At 45.4% G+C, this 26,327-nt stretch overlaps 1 protein-coding gene across 1 annotated transcript in view; it reads right to left on the bottom strand.

Moving 5' to 3' along the window:
• ERBB4 (erb-b2 receptor tyrosine kinase 4) overlaps window positions 1–26,039 on the bottom strand; it is a 796,937-nt gene extending 770,898 nt beyond the window's left edge. Inside the window, exons 1-2 of the mRNA XM_083472043.1 lie at window positions 23,234–26,039; window positions 20,262–23,066 (exon numbers count right to left, since the gene is read on the bottom strand). Of these exons, the coding sequence (XP_083328169.1) occupies window positions 20,262–20,349 (88 nt within the window). The 5' untranslated portion in view covers window positions 20,350–23,066; window positions 23,234–26,039. The remainder of the gene's footprint in view (window positions 1–20,261; window positions 23,067–23,233) is intronic.
• Window positions 26,040–26,327: the final 288 nt, after the last annotated feature.

Here is a 26,327-nt window from a genome sequence, read left to right as displayed (position 1 = left end):
AAGCACAATTTAGAAGTGCAGACACAAGCAAGGCCAACTTTTTCTGTTTTTATGCCTGTGAATACTTGGAAGAACGACAATCTGATGGTTGGATGACTAGTTTTTGTAAGGCTACAACCCCACACAGTTCTCATGGAGTAAGTCCTGCTGAGCTCCATGTGGCTTACTTCCGAATGTATATGGGCATGGGCCTGAGCTGTAAATTTTAATGGAAATCATGCTGTCGGAGAGTTAAATATGCATAACTCATTTGCAAGGGACACCTTTGGGATAAAGAACTTGCACTAAACGGACAAATCATAATTACATAAATGTATTTGCAGCCTTGACACCGCCCTAGGAAGGAAAGAACACATTGTGTGTCCTGCTAAATAAAACTAATGGTCTATTTTGAAATTGGTTTGATAGCATTCTTCAAGCCTTTTCAAAAGATATGTGAGGGACATAACTTTGATTCCTCACCCTGATATGTTTTATTGGCCTCTGTAAGACAGTGGTGAATAGATGGATACTTATTACTTCCTGCTGTGACTTCGTCAAGGTCAGTTACAACTATTGGCTGTTCTTACCCGGGTTTTGCCAATGAAAACTGCCCTGAAAGAAGAACCTGGTGATCTGGTGTGCCAAAGTGTCTATTTCAATACATCGGATTTGTTTCTTCAAGCTTGGAAACACCCACGTCCATGAGCCGTGCTGGCTGAGAGGAGTTGGAGTCCAACCATTTCCCCATCCTTGGTATTTATGATAGAATTCCCCACTTGAACTCTTAATCTTGTAGATTTGCTGAACAACCCATTGATATACAGTTCTGTGTGTGACACTGTTTGGCCTGAGGCAGCCCCAGAGTGAAAACCCAGGTAGTCTAGGCAAGGGAAGGCACAGCTGACTCGGGTGTCATCAGGAAAGACCATGCTTGGCCTGAAAACCCTCAGAGTCCTTCTAAGTCATGGAAAGCATTATATTTTCCAGAAGAACCCGTGGAATTTCCTAATTTAGGGTTCCAATGTGATGGAAATGACAGTATTCTACCTGAATTTGGTATCTTCACAAATTTCAGCCACCAGTGTTGTATGTTCCTTCTCCCAACAGACATTTATTCTACACAATATTTCAATCCCAGCTATGCCAGGCAGGGATGGTTAGATAGCTAAGCGACTGGCTGTGCATGCAATTATATGCACAATTACCTTATTGCATAATCGTGAGGTCTTAATTATGAAAATGGGCTTTTGATTTTTGTGGTGCTCAAACATTTTCAAATCCAATCAACCCATCAAGAGATCAACATTCCTTCTTATTGGTTCAGAAAGTACTTTTAAGATACAGTTGGATGCACATGCAAAGGGAAATTGGACAAACTCTCAGCAGGTACAAAGCATCCCTTGATGGTGAAGAAAACAAGGATCTCACCCCACCTACAAAACATATGGAGAGCTGGAAAGTCTGGAGAAAATCTTAACTATGCCTCAGATTTAAATAGAGGAGAAGACCACTCATGGATATGACGAAGCATGATGAGAATGAAACTTCTCTCCCAAAATGTTCCTGCATCACCATGGCTGTGTGATGCTGGAGCCAATTCATTTTGGAGCATGCATGTGGCCTGTTTCCTTTCTTAAAGCTTAGAAGAGTGGGGAGGCATTGAGAATATGTTACAGCCTTTGTGCGTAAAAATCAATCCATTCCTACAAATGGAATGTTAACTCTGTTATTGCTGCTAACTCCATTGAACTTGTTTCGGGTTTGCAGATGGTTGCCAGAATTCATCCCATAGGTATTTCATATGTATGCTGCCTGCAACGAGTGACTGAGTCCGCTTGCAGTGGGCGTGAAATAGCAGGTATCAGATCTCAATTTGCTCAACAAAATTAGCTGCATGCCAGCCTGTTTGTATATCAATTTCTCTTGCTCATAGAGTGCTAATTCAGGCAACAATCATTTACAGTATTCGCAGGAAGAATAATAAAACATATCTTTCAAGAAGTTAAACAGTCGCATATGTTGTTTTGTCATCCTGTGCAGCTGCAGGGATTTGCTCAGCAATTGCTCTTCACCCTCTACACTTGGTTAACAGCCACCAAAGAACTACATCTACTGACCAATAATTTGTGCCCCAGAGTTAATAGCAAGTACATTTTTAGAGCGTTAAATGCATCACAAAGGACAGTGGTTACTAAAAATGGATGCTAGCAATTGAAAAGCATTTGATGTTCTATTGATATTTGCACTCAGTGCAGAAATTTATCTCCTAAAATAAAAGGATCTTTTATTTTTTCCTCTTTATAAAAGACATAAAAATAACTCTGGACTCTCAGGATTGCCACAAATCCTCCATGCCCAGCCACCTATACTTCATTGATTACACTTTTATTACTTTCTGGTACAAAGCAATGAATAGAAATATCAACTTTTTAATTTGGCTTGGATTAAAAATGGTAAACTTTCCTTGCGAATGGCTGTCAAGAGAGGACCACATTCAAACTTGGGGAGACAGATCAAAACAAAGTAATTCCTCTGGAGAAATTGTGGCAATAACCAGTGGCTAGATATAACATTATTTTTACAGTGCAATCAGAGTATGTGATGCTTTACACAAGATTTAATAGCCCCCGTGCTGTATGGACCAGCTCCAGGCTTTTGGTGCTAATCTCTCCCTTCAGAATTAAAAACAGTTAAAACAGATTAGAGTCACAGGAACAGGGTGAGCCCCAGAAACACACATCCCAGATGTCAAAGGCTAGAACGAAGCAGCACATCTTTGGCATTTGCCAAAAGCTGCATAGGAAAGAAACCAGATTCCCTCTTTGGGGAGGGAATTCCGCAGCCTTTGGGCTGCCACGGAGAACAGCCTCTCCCAGGCCACCACCACGAAAAAGAATGAGCCCTAGCCAACGTTCTCTGTCCATGAGCACAAGAGCCGCTAGCACTAGCTGATGGCAACCTTTAAAGGGTGAGCAACAAAAGAGTCCAATGCCACAATTGCAGTAGTGGGAAGCTTGTTGTGCAACAGTTGGTTCTTGTTGTGCAACAATCTTTGGCAATGCATTTGTGTTTTTCCGCATGCAACAATGTTCTGCCAGTGCAACAAGTGCATTGCTAAGCTATTTTAACTTCACACTGCATTGAATACAGTCATATGATTAAATATACACATGGACCACAGAAGTTGCAGCTTATTGATAGACCCAATGCCTTGCATATATAAACCTCTAGTTAAAGAGATGTATGTTTGTTCAGATTCAAAACATGAAATTGGACCGTAAACTATTGTGTGGCATCAGGAATCTATAGACATCTTTGTATAACCTCCCCTCCCCCATTCATTTTGGAATCATTTATTTAGCATTCCAAACCATTTTCTTTCATTACTTGGATAGTTAATTTTTTAATATACAATTCATGTGTTGCAAATGAGCCTATTATTTGATCAGCCACTTAGTACCTTTATTAATAATAATAATAATAATAAATTTTATTTATATCCCGCCCTCCCCAGCCGAAGCCGGGCTCAGGGCGGCTAACAACAATAAAACAGTATAAAAGTATAACATAAACAACACTCTAAAATCATTCGTTGTAAAATTAATTAATTCAGGCCACTGGCTGAATATTGAGATATTAAGTTTTTTAAAGTATGTAGTACATTATAGCAAATGTCAGAAACTTGGTGAAGGTTGTCATTTACTGGTAATTAACATTTTGAGAGGCAAGTGAGGGAAATCTATACTATCGTATTAAATACTATCATACTTTTATATACTAAACACACATCATTCCTCAACAATCCCACTCTGAGAAAGCCACTTGTTCAGACCCACTGCTAAGTGGGTAACTGCAGGTGCACTGGATCTGGACCGCTGGGATGGGGGACTGAAGAGTTCCTCAGCCACAGCAGCAGCACCTGACAGAACATGATCCCCAATTCTCTGGGTGCTGGATTCTGGTGCTGGTCACTCTCAGTTCACCAGAGGAGTCAGACAGGAATCTTGCCTGTGCCCCCGGCAAAGTGAAAACGGAAGCACCACTGATAGCAGATGAAGACTTGGGTGAGGGCTTCCTCCATTCTAGAGGGAACCCAGCTCTTAAGAGGAATCCTCCACCCCAGCTGGCCACCTTGAACTCCATCCCATTGCCCTTGCCATCCTCAGACTCACTATCACTGCCTTCCAATGGACCCATGAAATCCTCTGCATGCACAGTGGAAATTGGAATGTTTCTGACATTACTCTCTAAATCTGGACAACAGATTTCTTTGTCATGTGAAACATATGCAGCGATGTGGCAGAAGACAGATACTACAGCAAAGATGGGGAACCTGAGACCCTCCAGATGCTGCTGGACTACAGTTGCCATGGCTTTTGGCCATGTTGGCTGATGCTGATGAGAGGTGGAATCCAGCTCCACCTGGAAGGCCACAGAATACCCATCCCTGCTACGCCAGCAACTGAATGACTTTTCTGACTAACCTGTGCTAGGTCTTCACTTACCATCTCCATCTGAAAGGTTACATCCCAACAATGAGGGGACAGGACCTCGAGCTGAAAATCCCCATGAAATAAAGGTATGTATTTTGCATATCTCCAGTACTATGGTATAAAAAAGGATTTCTTTAAAATGTGGAATAGCAAGCAGCTGAGAGAGTCAGATTGAGGGAGGGAGTGGGAAATTAATGGCTTCAGGTTTACAGAAAGATCACAATCACAAAGCCAGTTGGACCCAACACAACCAAATCATTAGCAGCAAACTTTTCCATGCAAAGAAGAAATGATAGCACACATGATGAGAAACTCCTCATGCGCTAACGTGCCGTTTGACTAGGGTAAAAGATGCACATATCTCATTAACCAGAAAGTGAGCTGAAGGGATTGACATTCTGCTATGTCTTCATAACAGCCCTGACAGATGTAACTACGGATCTGACTTAATCACACACAGAAATGTGGCAAGTTTCGGCATGCGACACACAGGAAAATGAGTGGATTCTGAACAAACAAGCATCAGAAGCCGTCTAAATATAATCTGTCAGGGAATAACAAACAAAAATAAACAGTGTAAATATCACTATTACTAGCATATTGTCATTTTTATCACTTTCACTGCAGTCAGTACAACTAGAAGCACCAGGAGGTGTGTTCAGGTCTTCACCCTCAAGCAATTATACCGTATTGGCCTGAATATAAGCCTCACCTTTCCCCCAAATTCTAACCGTGAAAAGTTAAAGTGTGGCTTATATTCACAGCCAGGAGCGCGGGGCAAACAGCACCAGGAGTGCGGCAAAGCAGCGCCAGCCCTGTGTGTAGTCCCCCGCCCTCTCCCCCAAGGCCTGGAAGGGAGAGAGCGAGGAAGCGGAAAGGCCACTGGCAACGCAGCACAGCTCCCGCCCGCCCCCCGCCGCCCCTCCCAGTATGCACTCTGCTTTCTGGTTTCCCACAGACATCTGGCTGGCCACTGTGAGAACAGGATGCTGGACTAGATCCAGCAGGCTTTTCTTATGCGATTACATTATAATTTTGCAAGGGCAAGACCAGGGCCCTGCTTGCTAGTCCCTCCCCCACCTGCCTATGTTTTGGAATAATGTCTGAAGAAGGGGGGCTGCTAGACACCTGGAGACACGCTGTATGATTTAGAACAGGCATCCCCAACCTTTGGCCCTCCAGATGTTTTGGACTACAATTCCCATTATCCCTGACCACTGGTCCTGTTAGCTAGGGATCATAGGAGTTGTAGGCCAAAACATCTGGAGGGCCGCAGGTTAGGGGTGCCTGATTTAGAACCCTGATTGCAGAGTGCTCTAAATCAGAAGGGGGAGTCCTGCACACAGAGAGCAGACTTCCCTCCTCAGGCTTTCCCTCAACAATGGGGCATAGTCAGCAACATTATGATAGCAGGGCGAGGGCCACCTGTAGTAATATACAGTTACTGACTCACACATATGTGCATGAAATGGTTAAACTGACCCCTGAGCTCAAGTTACCAGAGTGGATGTGGTTTTGCAGGGTCTCAGCATCCTCTGCTTCCCCCACCCCATCCTTCTCTTTATTTTCTTGCTTCCTGGAACAAGAAGGAGCCATGTGGTCAATTTCTTCTAGCTGCAAGAAAAACCAGGTGAATTGAATATTTCCAAAAGGGAGATTTTACAGCCTACATCTTTGCTAACCCAATAACTGCACAATCCTTTTCACAAGCAAGCCTACTATTTTTATTTTGAAGTTGTTTTGAACCTTTTTTTTAAATCTTCATTTTACTGCTAGCAGATGGAGACTTGCTTGCTGTAATTTCTGGAAACTCTGTGAGTCAAAGATTCACTTATTTGCAAAGCTAAGTGTCTATGATTTATTCTAGCCTAAATATTTTTATGGGGAATGTTCGTTTAAAGGAGGAGGATGGCAGATATAAATCTAACCAAGTTTTTATGTACTTGGAGCAATCAGCATTGTACTACCTCTGCTACCAAAGAGTAAGAATCTCTCTTCCAAAATCTCTCTCTCCAACACCACTAAGTGCAACCCTGTTTTCTCCCTCACACAATTGAAATGGTAATTGCAATAGAGCTTCATTAGTAGGCAAAATAATTTCACTTAATTCAATGAGGTTGTGATCTCATAGGTGTGAATTCATTAACTGTCTACTACTTTTAAAAAATCTTATTTTAATGTAGTTATGCCAGAAACTTGGCAGGACAAGATGTGGCCTGGAAACCTACTGACACAAACTTTAGGTATGAAATGGCTACTCCTGCCAGTCTACTGCTCGCCTAGCGCTCCAGAGCTAAGCAGACACAAGAGGAGGAGGGTATTTGCACAGCATTAAATATTCAAAGTGCTTGAAACGCATTATCCAGCTGTAATTCCTGTAACAACCCTATGTATGACAGTCATGATTATTCCCCATATTGCTGTATGAGGTTAAGAAACAGTGACTTGCCTAAGGCCGTCTAGTGAGTTGAGGCAAAAATTGAACCAGCGACTTCCTCATTCATCAGTCTCTTAGCGACTGTGGCGATCACACAGGGTCCCCGGACGTTTGACGGTCTATTGATCCCTGTGCCACCACTGTGCTCACTTCCCCGCTGCCACCAACCCGTTACTCTCGGGTACACACTGAGACCAGACAGTTGTTAACATTAAACAAGTTTATTTTATAAGCGTTATCAAGTTTATGGTTTCTCAGATAATTTTCTTGTCAGTTTCTTAACCTTAGTTTCTTTACCGGCCTATATATTCCTAATACCTTCTGACTGATTATCTCAACTATTTGACTGACTCCTCTTAACAGATTCTCTCACTCTCTCACATCAGACTAGCCCAACACACAGACTTATCCTCCCTCTCTCTTCTCTAACCACTCTAACTCTAACTCCTCCCCTTGGGTTCCTATCAGTTAGTCATTTTACACTTAGTTAACCCTTTCCTTATGAACCCAGTATGATGTCACACACCTAGGAGGGCAAACGCCACACCGACTCTCTCCTACTGGTGGGGAGGCGCTCTGTTCCCAGATTGACACGGCATCCAGGGGCAACCACCCATCAAGCTCTGCGCGACCTCGGAAGAGAATAAGCTTTCACAGAAAAGTTGGGTGAAATGGAAGGGTGAAGATTATGAATTCACTGAACTTCCCTACTTAAAACCCTGTACAATATGCCTCCTTGCTGGGGGGGGCGGCGGGTTGATCGCTGCATGGTGCCTACTGATGATTTTGCCCAGACCCCCCTCCAACCCCTGTGGTTTTGTGTCAATACCTTCCTAATAGTCTTCTCCTTTGCATCTCAGTCAAACCATAACCTAAAACATGAACAGAACTTCCTTGGAATGCCAGCCTGGTTCAGGGAGAGTTACAGAATTGCCACATTTGAAGACCAATTAAGCAGCAGTCGGTAGGGGCCTGAGAAAAGACCCTATCTGTGTGTCAGCATCCAGGCTGTGGAGAACCTTGCCCCATGAGGCTCACCTGGTCCCCCCTCTTTCTGTTTTCTGCTGGCTTTCTATTCCAGCTAGCTTCTGCCTTGCTAGGTCAGATAATGTTCTGATTTGAATATTGTTTTTGACCGTCATGCAGTAGCAGCGAGTATGATGGGCTAGAGCTGTGGAGTTATACTCCCAACTCCCCACAGCCGTGCTACAGCTTAACTGGACAGCACTGGGGCAGGAGGGCAGCAATACTGATAAAAACAAATAAAATTCTTTAACCTGCAAGGAAAGTTTCCTCTTTTTTTCACAATATTGTCCAATTTGCTTTGTCAGTATTCTGAGAAATCCCTATTTTGGCATTAGAAGCAATCCTAGACAATAATGTGAAATTTACTCCCCTCCTCATTGGCTTGCAAATTTCTCACTTCTCCCCCCTCTTGCCCCTTGCTAATTTAAATGGAATGGGGAAGCAGTGCCTACAGTAGCCCCCAGTGGTGTGTCAGCCCTTCACCCCTTCCATCCCGGATAATTTGCGTGGAGTGTGGTAAGAGTATAACAGGGTCATGCTGGGGATCTCAAAGACCCTGACAAGGCCCTCTAGCTGCCATGGTTGAGGGTCCTGCCACAAGAGATTCATTATCTGCACAATATATCAAAGCACTCCACAATTATTAATGCGGTCTTCAAATCTACAGAGCACAATTTGGATTCAAGGTTGCCAGCACCACTCAAATGCTTACGCCGACTGCAAAATGGTATTCATGAATTATGTTGGCTGAATCCTCCAAAGCCTGTTTAAGTTCACGTGTAAGACAAATACATACTCCACTGAAAAGGCATTGTCCTTCCAAATTTGTAGCCAGTCAAACAGCTAAACGGTGGTGTCTACTTCAAAATTTAATTTGTGTTTATCCAGCTTTAAAAGTATTTACACAGTGGGAGCGATGAAAAAAATCCAAACAAACCATTATGGCCAGCCAAGTCAACAGCTTTCCTTTTATGCAGACTGACAGCAACATCAAGCAGCAACAGGCTTCCACAAATGGCTCTCCTTGCCACGTGCATTTGGGGCACGTAGATGGCAGTGGGGGAGAGTTGTCATACACATCAGTCACCAATTCATTTTCTGTGGATCAGGGCCTTCCATGTGTACACACAGGCACAATATTGACCTCCCTTGACAATAACTAGTTTAATCCCTTCCTCTAAGACATACACAGGTGAAGTACTATGCACCTAAACATGTTCAAAATACTCCAATACAGACTGTGCAATAACCCAGTTTCCTAGCAAGAATGCCTTTCCTCCAAACACCATTTACAATGAATAGATGAGAAGAAAAGCATCCATTAATTGCTCTCAGGGCTTCTTCTGCAGTTAAGCAGAGTTTAACTCCTATGAATTACCCCTCTGTTCTGAAAACATAATATGAAAATAGGGTTTTTTCTTTAAAACAATTCATTGTCCAGTGGGTACATGGCAGCACTGGATTTAGGGCAGTGCAGGCAGTTCCCCCGCACAGGGTGCCAAGCTGAGGGGGCACAACATTGAGAAGTTCCATAACTGAGAAGGTCCATTTGGGGGCACCAAATTTTGGCCATGCACAGGGTTCTATATTATGAAAAATGACCAAAGTCTGCCCCCCGGTGAAAGGTGTTTCCTGCCAATACCGTAACCCCACTTGCAAGTAGGGGAGACAGGGGAAATGGCACAGCCCTCCCCCACAGGAGAATTACAAAGAGCATGAACTAAGTGCTTTCTTTTTTGCTTGAGAACGAGGGTCCTGACAGGGAAGACACCTCCAGACACCTCCAGACTGTTGCTGTGTTAGGGTGGGATTCTATCACATACAGTGGTGCCTCGCAAGACAAAAAGAATTCGTTCCGCGAGTCTTTTCGTCTTGTGATGTTTTTCGTCTTGCGAAGCACGGTCCGTCGCAACTGCGCCTCTTCAAGCAGCTTTTTTTAAAAAGTGCAAGACGTTTTCGTCTTGCAAAGCAAGCCCATAGGGAAATTCGTCTAGCGAAGCAACGCAAAACCGAAAAACCCTTTCGTCTAGCGAGTTTTTCGTCTTGCGAGGCATTCGTCTTGCGGGGCACCACTGTACCAGCAAATTCCAGTAATGCAATCAGAGTCGATTTGGAGATTTTGTGCAACAAACCTGCACTTCTTGCAATAAGGAAGGTGATGGGGAAATAGATGGGGAAATGTGGGGTGGGTTACATTTGCTTGATGAATGCCGTCCAATCTCCCTGCAAATGAATCAGGATGGAGGCTCAATAAATACCCAAGTGAGGTATTTTCCCAGCCGCTTGCTAAATCCATCCTCATCACTACTATCCCTTTCCACTCCAAATCTATTTAGCTTAAAATTACAGCCTCTGTGATTCCAGATACAGACTGTAGTTATGTGTGAATAATCCACATTTAATTCTATGTGATAGAATTCTGAAATCAACCAGACATAAATGGGATTATGTACATTTATGATTGTGATCATAAATGGGATTGTGTACAATCCAGAAGTTCCAGCATATTGGGACCTTAAATTCTCACTAGTTCATACTAATTATTTTTCTGAAGTGTTTACAAATCCATGGTGTTTCCTGTTGTCTCCTATAAACTTACTATGTAATTGTTGGTCTTCTTATTGAGAGGTTTATTTTATTCATCCATAGTTCCTGAATTAAGTCCTTCATATCTGAATTGTCTACCTCTTGAACTCTTTTCCCAGTTTAGTTATGGCACTCTGTGCAAGTAAAGTAATGCAAGTTAATAGCTAGTGCCATATTCTGTTTGCATAAAGCAAATACAAGCAGACTGTGTGAATACTGGTCCCTAGGCAACAACAAACTTTTTACAGGACAATTAACTCTTTCCCAGTACATGGTCAAGTTACAGAATAATCAGTTCTTCACTGCCTGTCTTATGTGGTGCCTTTTGCAAACATAAATAATAAGCAGTGTCGATGGGTGTCTACGGAGCTATTCAGGGAGAACCCTGGGAAGCGCATTGCTACTATTATTATTTTATTAAATTTATTACTGATCCTACATCAGAAAGGCCCTGGGGGGAGGGGCATGTTACAGAAAAATAAAATACAGCATTAAAAACATATTTTTAAAAATTACGATCACAATTAGAGTGGGTCCGAAAGATAGACAGAGTCAATGGCCAGGATAAAGAGGCATGTTTTCAGCATACGACAAACGCTGTACAGTGAAGGGGCCAGGTGCACCTCTGTTGTGAGGTAATTCCACAATTTAGGGACTACCACAGAGAATACTCTGCCCCAGACAGTTTTTCAGACACAGTATTTAGGGCTTTAAACACTAGTGTGAGCACCTTAAATAGTGTGTCCTTTCCCCTCCACCTCTCCCCCACCTCCTGGGCAGCTGAACAGCACTACAAGGCTTCTATTCTAGGCTGGTAAAAGCCCTGAACAAGCGCATTCCTCGGGGGTGGCAATACGCCACATCATTTTGTTGCAAGTCCCACTTGTCATTTTGAAAACCAGTCTCTCCTTGTTAGCAAACAGAGCGACATATTTTGTTTTGCCTCATCTGATCTGTTCCCTCAGAGGGTTTTGTGCAACCTGAATCAAACTGAAGGTGGGGGGAAAGTCTGACTCACCAGTTGCTATATTTTCTTTGTAGCTGCACACTGAAGGCTTGAAACCCGAGTTTCAAATGATCTCCTCCCCTTGCCAAGCCAAACTATATATAGCCCAGTGACCACAGGGTAGAATGCAAAAGGCAGTTAGCCCTTAAATCCCACTTGTTTCAATGGGTCTGAAGCGCACTTGGATTGCACCCATCATTTGCTCAATGATCTCCTTGTTATCAGATCAAACGTGTGACAACGCAAAAGGCCTGAGCAATATGCAAGAGCGTTTCTTTCTCTAAAAGGAATCAGTGTCGACCGAGTGAACGATGACCCACAACAGCTTACCTGGTCCATACTCCCTCTTTAGATGAAACAATATTAGTTGGCAAGCTTTACTTTTTTAGATCTTGAAAATATGTACCAGTATTTATGAAACTCAAAGGAAAATGTCTATATGCTGATTCTTGGCAGACCAATACTCTAAATACAGCCATGCCTCTTAAAAAGAGTTCAAAAATAAATGTCAATATTTAATCACAAGTATCATTCAGGATATGACCATATTTGGAATACAGCTCCAAATGCAAGTATTTACAACATTAACACAAAAGCACTTGGATGTCATGTTTAGCTCCAGTCCAAAGAAAGGACATCAACTTGACGGAGAAAAAATTGCCATGATGAATCTCTTGCCAAGAGGCCCCACTTGACAGAGAAAAGTCCTCTGAAGGAAACGCAGGCTAACCAATATATCAGATAAAGTCGTCTCCTTGTTATGGAAGGGGAAAGCACATACAAAAAATTAACTGCACTGTTTGACAGAGCAGCTGGATACTTCAAACTCTGCAGAGTTAACTTGGCTTTACTTATTCAACAGCTCTGTAGTTCTTGGATTTAAAACGGTGAAAGGGCTCAGCTGAAGCTGTAGAGGGAACAACTTTCACAAAAGCTTTCTCCTGCTGTAATAATGGTCAGGGATTACCTTTTTTTGAAGGCAAAGGGAGGCGGTAACTATGTTTGCCCATTCAGAGGGAGAGCAGGAAGGACTGTCCTCACTCCAAACTCACTTCATGCTGTTATCCTACTTAATGTGCAGTCTGCGTCCCAGGAAAATATAGTTTCAAAGATAAATATAGAACCAAAGGAGCTGCTGACTGATCTGCCAACAGCTTAACAAAAAAATGGGCAGGAACATTTGAGGAGCCCTCCACAGCATTTTGGTTGATTCCATCAGCTGCCCATCAACAGAGGAAGTATGGACCAAATTCCACAGTCTTCTTCTGGCAGATGTTGCCCCTGAGGGCAGGAGCAGCACAAGGTGACTGTGAAGTGGGGAGCCTTGTGCATCATGGAGACTCCTGACATACCCTGGAACCTTCATTTCCCAGGAATTTCAGAACACCCCCACCCACACAGGAGTAAACAACCTCACTTTTTCTTCTTCTTCTAGAGCCACAAGAGCAGAATATTGCAATTAACTGTTGTTGCTGGTTCTCTCATACAAACTAGCCATTCTTGTAAGGTTTTCTTCAAAATGAAAATTTTCTCTAATCCAGTGGAAAATTCCTGTCCTGGTACTGAGATTACCATTTTACCACTGTAGCTGTGCTTTTAGCAACTGCATGATGTGGAAAAGATAATGGTTATCACCATTTTCTGAAAATCTTCACATCAAACCGCTGTTAAAGCTAAAGGAGAGCAGGCTATGCCACTTTTTCAGGTTAACCAGTAAATCTATTCAGTGTTCCCAATGTTCTTGAAAAGTTAAAATTCAATTAGAATAAATAAAAAACAACGTAACTTTCAAGTCTAATTGCTAAGCACTATTGTTCAGATTCAGAACTGGGGTGGGGAATCCTTGGTCCTCCAGGTGTTATTAGGCTCCAACTCCCATCAACCCCAGCTATCATGCAACATCTGGAGGTCTGCAGATTCCCCTCTTCCAAATGTTTATCTTGTGAAGCCCAATTCCATACAGGGTAAGACACACCTGAGTTTGAGATCAGGCTGTTAATACCCAAGGGGCTTCACAGTCTCTCTCTACTCTGATCCCCAGTTCTCATTTTACACATGGCAAACTCTTGCTATTATTTATTTATTATTAAATCTATATGCCACCTTTCATCACAAGATCTAAGGTGGTTCACAGAATAAAATGCAATATAAAAACCCAAGTAGATAATTAAAACAAAAACAACAAAGCAATAGTCCCCCTTCCCACAGACACATTTAAAAGGCTGTGGGATATTAATCAGCCCAAAGCCTGGTTGATATATATATATAACGAAGGCACCAGGCAATCCTCCAAGGGAAGAGCATTCCACATACGGGGATCCACTGTAGAAAAGGCCCATTCTTCTCGCCTTGCCACCCACCAGACCTCTTGTGGAGGCACACCAAGAAGGGCCTCAGATAATGAACACAGAGTCCAGGTCAGTTTATATGGGGAGAGGCCATCCTTGAGGTATTGCAGTCCTGAGCTGCAATGGGTGAAGAAGAATCTGAACCATGATCCAAATCAAACACTCTGATCACTGAAGTTTTCCTCCTTTAATGCAGTCTTTGCGTCAGCTGTTCACCTTGGGCAAGTAATGGTTCTCTCCAGGCAAGCAGCTGGCACGGATCTGACTTCTTTGCAGCCCATCAGCACACTTAGGCGGGCTCATAATTCTGGTCCTGCTTATCTCCAAGGCAACACTAATGGACTTCAGAACAGAGCTTACCGCAGGGGCTGGGGACCTTTTTTCTGCTAGGGGCCACATGCTGGTGGCAGGCCAGGCCAGAGTTGGTGGTAAGAGGGGTCAAAGCCTGTTATGGGCATGGCTGGAGCCCAAAGCAAGCAGGCACTCATTTTCTCTCACTCTCTCTTTCTTCCTTTGCCTCTTTCTCCCTGCTGGAGAATGGACAAATCACTCTTGCTGGAAATCTGGACTGATGGCTTGCAAACGGCTTTTCTCCTCCTCCCATCATTCCACCCATTTCAGGTTTCTCCCCACCCCACCCCTAATCACCCTCCAGACTCCTCTCACATGCATGAAATTAGGCAACGTAAGCCCCTGAAGGTGAAGGTTCTCCCCTGCTGGACACACCATCCAACATATGCCGCTGGCCCAATTCCACCATGATCATCTCCCGTGCAAGGTTCTCTGAAATGCATGGGAGAGGCATGGGTGCCCCTTATTTCCCCCCAAGGTGTACTGTTCTCCAGTTCAGGAGCCACCCGCTCTGAAACACCTCCGCTCAACTCTCACTGAGAACGTGAGGTGGCACCAGCAGTCATACAGAGCAAGGCTGCTTGTGGACTGCAGCTTAATACAGTGACCTCCTCTCAGAGGATGCATCCGTCATGAGATAATAGGTCGACAATGGATCAGCAAATGTTTACAATTAAAACACTTCTCTTTAACTAAAGTGTCTTTCTTCCCTCTGGAGCCAGGAGAAGCTATAAGAGATTGTGCCCAGGGGAGGCATCAACATCCTGTTAAGGACCAATTCGGCCTTGGGAGTCAGTGTTCTAAAGAGCAAGTGACCCTGGATCGATGCCATTTTATTTTCTTTCAGGAATAAATCTGGGCAGCAGAATAGCTTTGTGATTGTCCACTCAGCCAGCCATGTCAGATTGATCAGAGATGGGTAAATAGAGAGCAGCTCAGGCTCCATCCACCATCCAGTTAAGCTGAAGGGTTTAGAATCAAGACAATCTAGTCAGTCGGACAAACACAGTGAAACCTAAAGGCAGCTAAGTATCAGTGGATTCCAGAGTTGGACTACATCAGATTATGAAGGAAAGGGCTCCATTACTGCAAATTATTTTTTACATATTGTGATTTATTTATTTATGTTTAAAAAAAGGAAAAATTTGTGACATGCAGCTCAATACTATACTGATTTACCTGGAGCTAAATGAACACAGTGGGGCTTATTTCTAAGAAAACATGCTAAGGATTACACGGCTAAAGTCTAGGCGCTCTAGCAAAACTAGACGGCGGGTTAGGATCATTAACTCTAGTAACGGCAAAAAACAAAGACACCTAGAGAAGAAATAACACGGAGGGAAAGACTAGGCAACGACCGAACGAAAAGGAAAGACAGTTGATAAGGGGAAGGAAGGAAGGTTAGCCAGCAAGAAAAGAACAAGAGGCAAAACACAGAGGGAATAAGAAATGATATTTCAACTATGGCTAACAGAGAAGAAAGGCTTGTGCAAAAATAAGTAGAATTATTAATATCCTGCAATTGCCAATGGAAAAAGCCTAACAGAAGGAAATACAAGAGGATCAGTTAACTAAAAAAGACCAAAGTAACATTCATGGACAAAAACAACAACAATTCAGTAGAATTGTAAAAAGAGGAAAACAGTACACACCAGAAAGAGTTTTCCTAAAACAATGATTTGAAGAATGAATATTCTGCTTCATTCTCAGTATGCCAGGAAGCTTCATGCTATAAGAACAGAACTGAAAGCCGCAGTATATGTAAATCAAAAGGCTAGCATTTGCCAAACTTTTTCACATCTTTGTTGAGATTTATCATGGCTCTCACATTTAGCTTGCAACTGTTTACCTAAGCCAGGTTTAAACTCTTTTAGGCCCACTGGGGAAATGCAATAGATTGCAACTAATATAAATATCCCTATTTGGGCAGAATGGACCGAATATAATCAAGGCTATCTGTAATTTCTAGCTCACAGGAACCACAAATGTATATAAAAACAGGAATTCTTTTAAAAAGAGGATCAAAGCCAACACAGTCCCCTTACTGCCTTGAAATTAAATAGAGCTTTTACTCGTGACTATATTTTGTCTCTCAGTTCCAATATGATTATCTGGCTTCTGGCTCACATGTAATCAGAACCTCACATTTATCTGGATTTAGTCAACCATGTTTGGAGACACCTTAAAATCGTGAAGGAAAAATAGCTGGCCTGTATGCCTTAGGCAGAGATCCAAATTAAACAATGCAACATAATGTGTGTGGACCAGAATGCCTGATCAAATCTGTCCAGCACACAAAACAATCACTTTACTATGTGTGGGAGGTTATGATGATGGTGTTAATTTTTAAAGAAAGGTGCTGCAGAGAAGCATGAGCGGTGAGATCTGCACTCGTAAACAACATGCAGCGTAATCCCACACATGTCCAGTGTAGCTGGACCAAAAGGATTTATGCCAACATACAGCCAGATCCTAATCGTGTTAAAATATTTCAATGTGCTATAGTTTTCCTTAGGACAATTTACAACCTTAAAAGTTCCATTCAGTCCCAGTTCCATTCAGTCCATAAATATAATTCAAGAAACTAGGTAAGATAATACCTTTTTACTGGACCATCTCCCTTGATGGACAAGATTCTAACACCAATGAGAACCGGCCCCGTACAAGGGCTTTCCTTTCCTCGCTGATTTTTGTCTATCTTATTCTCCAAGAACAGCAGGCTTAAATGTTTTGCTAATGGGTCTAAAAATAATGAAACATCCCAGTATGAAATGAGGCAGCATTCTTGGAACCTCCTCTTTTAAATAAATCTCATAGAGACTGGGGTTGTCCATATATTATTCAAGCAATAAAATTAACCAAACACACAGGGAGAATTTCTTGCGATTTCTTTGGAGAAAAGAACTCAAAACAAAATCTGCTTCCTTATTTTTTATTTATTTTTTTTGGTAGCGTACCAAAACAAAAAAATACAACCAGCAGCCTGAATTCCCATGCTGTTCGCATAGAGCAGTAAATAAGGTGCATCCCTCCCACTTCCTAAGGAATTAGCATTTCAAAAATACACCACTTTCCCCCCCTGAACTCCAAGCCGTGTCTAATAATGCAAGAAGCAGATTGTCTCCCCTCGTTTCCTTAATTTGTTTCATCTAAAAGCAATTCACTCAACATCTTGTCGCCCTCTGGCAGCTCAGTTTACTTATCCACACTTAATTTCTCATTTGGACCAAAACAAACTCCTCCAAACTGCTACTGGCTGAAGGGAAGGAAAGACAAGGAAAAAGAGCTCCCTGTGTAGATTTACCAGGGGATGATTAGCTGTACCTCTCCATCTCTCCGCACACAAACATAGAGAGATTGAGACAGGCGGTTGCTGCAGGGCGGTGGGCCCTGGACATGAAGGAATATTCCACTGGGAAAATATCTTGTAAAAGCTCCACTGAAATGAATGGGAGGTGTGTGAGACCCCTCGTGTTGTCAGTGGGGCTTGCTCAGGATGACTTTCCTAGAGATTTGCCTTAGGAGATCCCACAAGCACATGCATTGTATTTGGCCCTGCCAATGTTTTGTGAGAGCAGGCAAGCTTCTGAGTAACACGGAACTATTCCTAAAGCATCTCTTGTTTTCAGATGGCAGTCTCATCCTGCCATATTTATGTCTGCTTTGCTCTGAATGGAGCTGAGTAGTTTGCACTACTTCCATTCAGCACAAAGGAAATTTGATGGCGCCTGAAACTTGTATAAAGTCATTGGTCCAGTAAAACAAAACATGTTCTTCTCAGTTCTCTCTTTCTCTCCTACTGTCTCTCTTTCACATGCACACACAGGCGTCTATATTGCATCTGTGTCTTTGCCTTTGTCTTTGCCTTTCCCTAGCCAAGGAGTGGTGTTGCCATTTGCAAATGCCCACATCTTTGCTACAGTCTCTTGCCCAAATGTTCCATCATTGAAAACCTGAGCAGCAGAAGGCTTGAAAAAGAAAAAAAAGCAGCACTTGCTACCAGTTACTCTAAAGCAACATAAAAACACAGGGATGCTCTCTTTAAGAGCATTGCAGAATAAAGTAGGTGTTTGGAGAGGGAGGGAGAAAGTTGCTGAGAAGAGAGGGAATCCCCCCAAAACAGCAAAACCCCAGAAGCTCAAACTAATAGCAAAAAATTGCTTTGGACCAAAACCATCAAGAGCCACAAAGCCCCTTCAAGAAAAATCCTCGACCCTATGAAACGCCCAGTCGAAAGAAATCTTTCTGCTTTGGGGCGGGGGGAATCAACAGTGCCTTCTGAACCCCCACCCCCAAGAACGAGGGGGATCAAAAGCAAGGGCGGAGCGAAGGAGACTAGATTCCTGCATTCATCTGGACATTTATGGCACGCTTATCTGGAGCCGCGGCTCCTCCAAAGGCGTCAAGAGTCAACAGCAAAACGTGCGTGGCAGCAACACCGTCTACACGCGAGAAAAGTCCATAGAATTCGGCCCAGCAAACAGCCCTGCGAGCGCAAGAGAAGCCAAGGAGGGCTAGCGGGCAATCACAGAACTGTAGAGTTGGAAGGGACACCGAGGGTCATCTAGTCCAACTCCCTGCAACGCAGGAATCTCAACTAAAGCTTCCATAGCAGATGCGCCCCCCCCCCCCCCGCTTCAAAACCTCCAATGAAGGCGAGTCCATCACCTTCCGAAGCTTTGTCTGTTTGTGTCACCCTGGTGCCCAAAGGTCTAGATTTTTGGGAGCAGTAACTTGTCCTAATTCGCCTCCTTTCTTGGAAGTAAACGCCAGTGAAATTATCTGGACTCTTTACTACCAAGAAAACAAGATCCGTTGGCAGAAGCAGCTCCTGGCTACAGCATCCCGGCAGGAGAGATCAAAGTGTGTCCAACTTTGCGCTCAGATCCTGCCCGGCCCTCCCCGGAAAGCAAACCTGGCTGACCCTGATCTCTCCCCACCCACCTGCGAGGGGTCAGTAAGAGAAGGACCCACAAGCGAAGCCCGCCACCCAGAAAGGAGATGGGAGGGAGGGAGGATCTCCTGTTCCAAGAGTTGCCCGGGGCGGCGAGCGGGGATAACCCAGCGGGAAAAGCCCCGATCTGTATTCAGGGCCCGTTCCTCCAGGTGGCAGCTGCAAACAAGGGGGCTTCTTCTCCCTCTCCCGGAGGACCCTTACGCCACACAAAGCAGGGCGCCTCGGGCAGGATCCACCCAAAGTTAAACCCTCACTCTCAGCTCCAGGGGAACGGAGGGGACGGGGCTCCTGGAAACCAACGGAGGCGTGGAACGTGCTGGGACCGGCTTGGATCATGCCCCTTCGTTCGGGTGCCAAGAAGCCTCCCCGCCTCCCGGCTCTCCTCTCCAAGCCAACCGAGAGCCCGCCTGTCCGGACAACTCAGCGCCGTCCAGAAACCAGAAACCTCCGCAGCCCTATCCGAGGGCAACCAGAACCGGTGGGCTGCTGTCCCGCTGGAAGGAAAGCCGGCCCCAGCCCTCCCCGCCACACACACCCTGGGACCGGATCCTGGGCCACAAGCGAGAGGCACCTGCCAGCCTCGCGCATCTGCCAGAAGCGCCCTCCGCCGAGGGCTACAGAAGGACTGGAGCCACCAAGAGCTCGCTTGCTCCGGAGCCTCTGCTTGCAGTCCGAACCCGAGCCAAAGAGGCCCGTCTCGAACCAAATCGTTTCAGCGCGTTTTAAAAGAAAACCGGATCCTGCACCCCAAGCGCGCGCGCGCAAATAAAGCGCCCCGGAGGGAAGCAGGTGGCAGCGGCCCCTGGAAAGAAGCAAACCACCCCCTCAACTTGCTTTCGCCGCCGGTACCAAATCTCCCAGTTTGAAATATTATCCGGGGGTGTCCTTCTGGGCGCATGAAAAGCCGCTAAGATTTATTTATAGAGAGGGAGGGAAAGTCTGCCGATCTTCAGAGGACATGTAAAACGGGGAAAGGGGGGAACCTCGGCGGGATCGGCGCGGGGAAAGGATCCAAAGCAACCCTAGCAAGAAGCAGAGCGCGAGCCGCGACCCGCGAGGCAGAAGCGGAGCGCACCTGACTGAGCAGCGCCGAGGCGGAAGGTGCCGGCGATCGCGAGGAAGCTGACCCAGTAGAGCACTCTTCGTGCCGCCTTCTTCGTCATCGTCGAGCTTGGATCGTCTGCTATTTTTTGCAGGCAGGGACAAGGAAGGACGCTCTCCTGGGCTCCCCAATTACATGGTCGAGGCGGCGGCCTCGTCTCCCTCCGCTCAGCGCCCGCGATGGCAAGCGCGCAGCGTCCTCTCGGCTGGCCCTCGCGGAAGGCGCGCTCGGCCCCCGCCAAGCCGCGGACGAGGGGAGCCCCTCTCAGGTGGCGCGCTCTTCTCTCCCGGCCGCCCCCTTAAGCGCGGGGCATGGCCTGCTGCTCTGGACCGGAGGACCTTCCCAGAAGCCGTGACCCGAAACTCCCCAAAGTTGTCGCCACAGTTTGCAAAAGGGCAAAACAAGCCGAAAGCCAGAAGACCCCAAACGCCCCGGCGGGGCAAAGCTCCTCGGAGTCCGCTTCTCCGCCGGCTCCTGGTCCACCCTCTGGCCGCCTTTCTTCGGCTCCCTTCCTCGATTCCCTGGGTGCTGAGCGGAGCGCGGAGGCACAGAGAGCGCGAGCGATCCTGGGCGGGGGGGGGGGTGCTGCTGCTGCTGCTGCTGCTTTGCTTTTAGTTTATTTCCCTGCCTCCCGCTTTCTCCCTCCAGTCCAGGAGCTGCTCTAGTAGTAAAACCTCGGCGCGTCGATTCCCATTGATTCCCAGGACTCCGGCTGCTACCCAGATTAACAATCCAGCCGGCCGAGCAAGCCACCCCCACCAGCCCCCAAAAATCCCCAACCCAGAAGGAGGAGGAGATGATAGGTTGGAGGAACTCAGCGCTGGCCCCGCCTCCTCGCTGCCTCTGAGCGGAGCAAGCCCCGCCCCCGCCCCCCCCCCCGCATGCTGGGATCAGCCTCTCTCCTCCCCCCCCCCCCGCCACCAAAATACCCGGGAAACACCTGTCGGGGGCGCGGGGCGCGCGGCTGCTGCGCGCAGGTTACCATGGAGCGAGGCGGAGGCAGCCGCTGCCAGCGAGCGCCACAATGTGCCTTTTCAGGCCCGGGCAGGGGAGAAAAGCGGGTTTGTGTTGGGCTTTGCTCTTTAATGTGCCATTTCAGGCATTTCCTTGCGGATTTATTCCGCCGGGCTCCCTCTCGTGACGCCGGATCCTTCCAGGCTTACTCGGAAGGAAGGCGCGCTTTGAATTCCAGGGGAACTTACTCCCGCACCCCGAATAAAAGTGTGCAGGGCAGAGGATCGCAGTCGCCGGGGGTGCATGTGTGCACTTACTAGAAGCATAGACAGGTGTGATTCCGGTAGCGCACAGCTAGATCCGAATCTCGTTTCCTTTCTCTCTGACAATGAGAGCGCGCAAAGAAAGACTCGGAAATCGAACCACCCAAATCAAATCTGGGGTCTCTCCCTCCCTCTCTTTACCACCAGACATAGGAGGGAGGCGAAGACCCGTAGAGTTCAAGTCCGCGCCAAGGCATACAGCAGGCGGCGGGGGGGGTGATTTCCCTTCCAGAGCGATTCCTCGCCGCGACGGCTCTGGGAAACTGAAAGGGAAAGTGAGCCGGGGCGGCGAGGATCGACGGAGAGCGAGCGGAACTTTGCAGACGGAGACGATCCGCCTCAACCTCAGGCTGCTGGTTCGCGGATGCCCCTCGGATGGAAAGCTTAGCGCAGAGACAGAGAGGAGGATTTCGCAGACTCCGGTGGCCGGCACCACCTCCCTGCCCCCCGCTCCATTTTTTTTTGGGGGGGGGTGGGGAGGTTTGGTGTGCAGAGCCCCAGCCAAGTCCTCAGGTCTGTACAGGAATATGCTCGCGTTTTCCTTTCGTACCCACACCTCTTATTTTTGTTTTTGGTCCTGTCTGATCTGTTTGTGGTGAGTGTATGAGTTGGAATGGAAGACTTTGCAAACGTGTATTGATATATGTGTTTGGGATGATGAGACAGTTGTTTCTTTCTTTATGCTGCTGTTTGGCAAATTAATTTTTTAAAATCATGGTTAAACTGTTTAAAATGAGGCTTCTTTCTTTCTCTGTTTTTGATAGCTCATAAATAGCAAACCTTTCAGCGCAGGAATACTGGCCCTCCAGAGGTTGTTGGGCTACAGTTCCCATAATTCTTGTCCACCAGCCACCCTGACAGGGGCTGATGGGGTTTGAGGTCCAACAACACCTGAAGGGCCACCACTGAATTATGGGATACGTGAACTGCCTCCTCAGCCTCCCTAAACAGCGCTCCTCCTACGTCCTTTTCAATTGTGTGAAGACCACTGGACTCTTGTGGTACTTCTCTGTTGTATTTTTTTCTCCACTAGAAATGAGCATAAATCAAGATGGAAGTCTCAAATGTTGTTAATCCTCCAAAGCCAGATGTTGGATTGGAAATCCCATCACCCTGATCATTAGTCAGGATGGCTGGGGCTGGCGAGAGCTGCAATCCAGCCACACCTGCTTGCAGGGAAGCGCAGCAGCTCAGAGGCTGAGCACCTGCAGTGCACACCAAAGGTCCCAGTTTCAATCCAGCATTTCCAGATAAGGCTAGGAGAGACCCCAGTCAGTCTGGGGAGATAGAACTGAGCTAGATGGAGCGATGGGTCTGATTTAGTAAAAGGCAGTTTCCTCACACACGGAGATTTCCACCACTACTCTAAAAGGATACCAGCATCTGTGGTATTTGATTTGCAGTCAAATCTAACAATGCCTATTCTTGTGAATTAGCATGTGAAGGGGTTAAGACCACAGAGCCACATTGATGATAGGCCGACTCAGACCATAGGAATGTACTGTATTTTTCGCTCTATAACACGCACCCGACCATAACACACACATAGTTTTTAGAGGAGGAAAATCCGTAGGCATGCCACCCGTAGGCATTTCCTCCATAACACGGACAGACATTTCCCCTTACTTTCTAGGAGGAAAAAAGTGAGCGTTATGGTGCAAAGAATACGGTAATTGGTAGAGAATGTTCTATGGCCGTGTACTGATGGGCAAGGCACTTGGGTAGTAGATAAGGTGTCACACAGAGAGTAGTTAGTTTCCTTGATTCCCATTCTGCTTTAATTCTGTGGGTTCTTTATGCCAACCATTCTGTTCACATTGAGACCTTCTGCAATTAATTCAAGAGCTGCTACGTGAACAGTATGCTGTACTATTTCTTTTCATTTTTAAGACTTCCCCTCCTCTGCTGATGTGTATAAGTGATCATTGATGAACCGCAGCTTGAAGGAGCACATAGTCTCCTGGGCACACACAATTCAAAGAGCCCCAGAGAGGGGCACCACAGTTCCTTTTTTGCCCTGTTTCATCGAGTGTCACAAGTGGAAGGAAATGAAAACCCCTCGAAGCCTGGAAAACAAGATGGAGAAATGACAAAAGATCCCTCAGGCATCAGTGCTGCTCTGCAAACAAAGCCAAGTAAATTGGAGATCTTGGAGAAATTCAGACAGGGAGGATTTTGTAAACATCCCTGGTGTTAGTCGTCTTGTGTCCTGAATTCACTGAGGGAGAAGTAAAGAGCTGATTTGTCCCACTAAAAATTCTTTGTCTTTTCCTTCCCATCCTTCTCATCATATACCTTTCTGTTCCACACTAACTCCAACTCTAGGAATCACACACAAGCCCCTCACCTGGGCATTTCCAGTGAGAGGGGGAGTTCCTTTTGCATCTGGCCCAGTGCCTTGGAGATCACCTTTGGGGCTGGCTGCAAAACAGTTGCTTTCGTTTGGGTGGGATAGACATTGTGCCTCCTCTTCCTCACCATTCAGATGCTGTCTAAGTGGGAAGTCTTTGTGGGATGTGATCCATGAGAGGCAGTCAAGTACAACATTCCTTGAAATGCTAGAGAAGACATGCGAAGGAATGTTTGGTCCAGCCAGTAGAAACTTCCTGTTGCTCCTGGCTGGAGCATCCTTCCTTTTGCATGTGATAGAAGGTGGGCGTGACCTAACCTGTCCAGGTAACAAAAGGACGAGTCATGCAGCAACCTCTCTCTTTTTTGACTTCCTTCTTCGTTTGACCAGCTTTTAGCTAGGACTGCTCTGCTAGCTCTCAGCTAGCAGAAGCACTGGGGTTATTCCTCCATATGGGGTAGATCCACATATACATATTTGTAACTAAGTCTGCCTTCAGGAATCCAACTGTGAACTGATGTAAGTAAACTTCTTTTATTGACTTTGGAGCCTGCAAGGTTCTGTGTTTCTTTGGTCCATGTCACACTGGTCTAAGGTTTGCTTGTGGCTGTCTATGGCTCTTATTTTCCTTTCTCCTTCCACATTTGGCAGATACAGTGCAGGTTTAGGTGAAGGAAAATACTGGTGAGCACTAGTATTCAAATTCTGTGCAATGGTTTGTCAGGAGATGAGCAAAATACTCAAATATTGCAGTCCGATTTCACCACAGCTTTGTTTACTAAATCTATGGGATGATCAACTGAAAGGCTTCAGCTCTCAGGAATTCTTGATGTTGATGCCTGCCAGAACTTCAATTGCCCAGAAATGGAAAAGCTCACAGGACTTGCAACTTTCACTTTGGTATACAGATATGTGGAGTTTAGCAGCAGCTGAAAAACAGCAACTCATAAATTACATTTTGCCAAAGGCTCAGAGGATCCTGAAAAATTCTATGCTGTTTGGTGGGGTTTTGTCTTAAATACTGGGCAACAAATACAAAGACACAGGATGCCCTCTCCATTGTACAACGTGAAATTGGGTTTTCCTGGTGGTCTTAAGTACTCTACTTACCTGATTTAAGTCTCTTCTGGATATACAGTGCTTTGTTTTTTGTATTTGTACTTCTATTATTTTTATTGTATTGATTTTATTTGATTTGTTTCAGTTTTAAAAATTAAAAAAAAAATGAGCCATGCATTCAAATGTGGAAAGGACAGTGAGATCTGCTGATGTCCTTCCAGCCTGGCAATGTAAAGCCACCTTCTTAGCCACCACAAGGGCTCATAAAGTCCACTTTTGTTGTCCACTCATTAGTCTCCACACCACAGGTATGGAGCATTCACAAATATGAATAAATTTTCTAAAACACAGTTATTGCCAACAATAATTTCTGACCAGAAAGTGGACACCACAGGACATATTCAGCACTGCGTTTCCACCAGCTAGGGAGATGGCTTATAATGGATGGGCAAGAGTAGCTCTCCTGGTTTTGGACTCCAACTCCTTGCCAGCCTGATCCAGAAGGGATACTGGAGAGGGATAATAGTCCACCATAACAGGAGGCCTATAACTCTGCTCACCCCACACCCCTGGCCTTTAAGGTCTCAGATTTCCTAATATGTTAATAGCAATTGTGGGGACAGATTGTCAGACTTGAATTAAGAAGGACTGCATTGAAACCTAGGCTGTGTATACACCATGCATTCAAAGCACATCAGTTTCCCCAGAGAATCCCGGGAACTGTAGTTTACCTCTGACAGAGCTACAATTCCCAGCACCCTTATCATTTCACATGATTCCTTGGGGGAAGTCATGTGCTTTAAATGTATGTTATGTATGCAGCCTGACTGATTCTTCCTAGGTGATCTTACCAAGCTAGCTACTATCTCATCACAGTGATCTTCAAATGAAGGGCAGTATAGAAATTTAATAAATAATAAATTATTACCTCTATTATACTTTGCAGGGTTGTTATGAGGGGGATATAGTGGATATAGGAGGAACTGATATAGTGGAAGGTTTGTAATCGACATAAATTGGCCCATGCATTGCCATAAAAAGAGACCAGAAATTTCACTCTTGGGAAATCATAGAGTTGGAAGAGACCACAAGGGCCATCGAGTCCAACCCCCTGCCAAGCAGGAAACACCATCAGAGCACTCCTGACATATGGTTGTCAAGCCTCTGCTTAAAGACCTCCAAAGTAGGAGACTCCACCACACTCCTTGGCAGCAAATTCCACTGTCAAACAGCTCTTACTGTCAGGAAGTTCTTCCTAATGTTTAGGTGGAATCTTCTTTCTTGTAGTTTGGATCCATTGCTCCGTGCCCGCTTCTCTGGAGCAGCAGAAAACAACCTTTCTCCCTCCTCTAT

Source organism: Podarcis liolepis (genome assembly GCF_965112155.1).
Source record: "Podarcis liolepis genome assembly, chromosome: 1".
In the NCBI taxonomy this organism is placed as follows: domain Eukaryota; kingdom Metazoa; phylum Chordata; class Lepidosauria; order Squamata; family Lacertidae; genus Podarcis; species Podarcis liolepis.
Note: the sequence above shows the minus strand (reverse complement) of the source record. Positions and strands in the feature narration are given on the sequence as shown.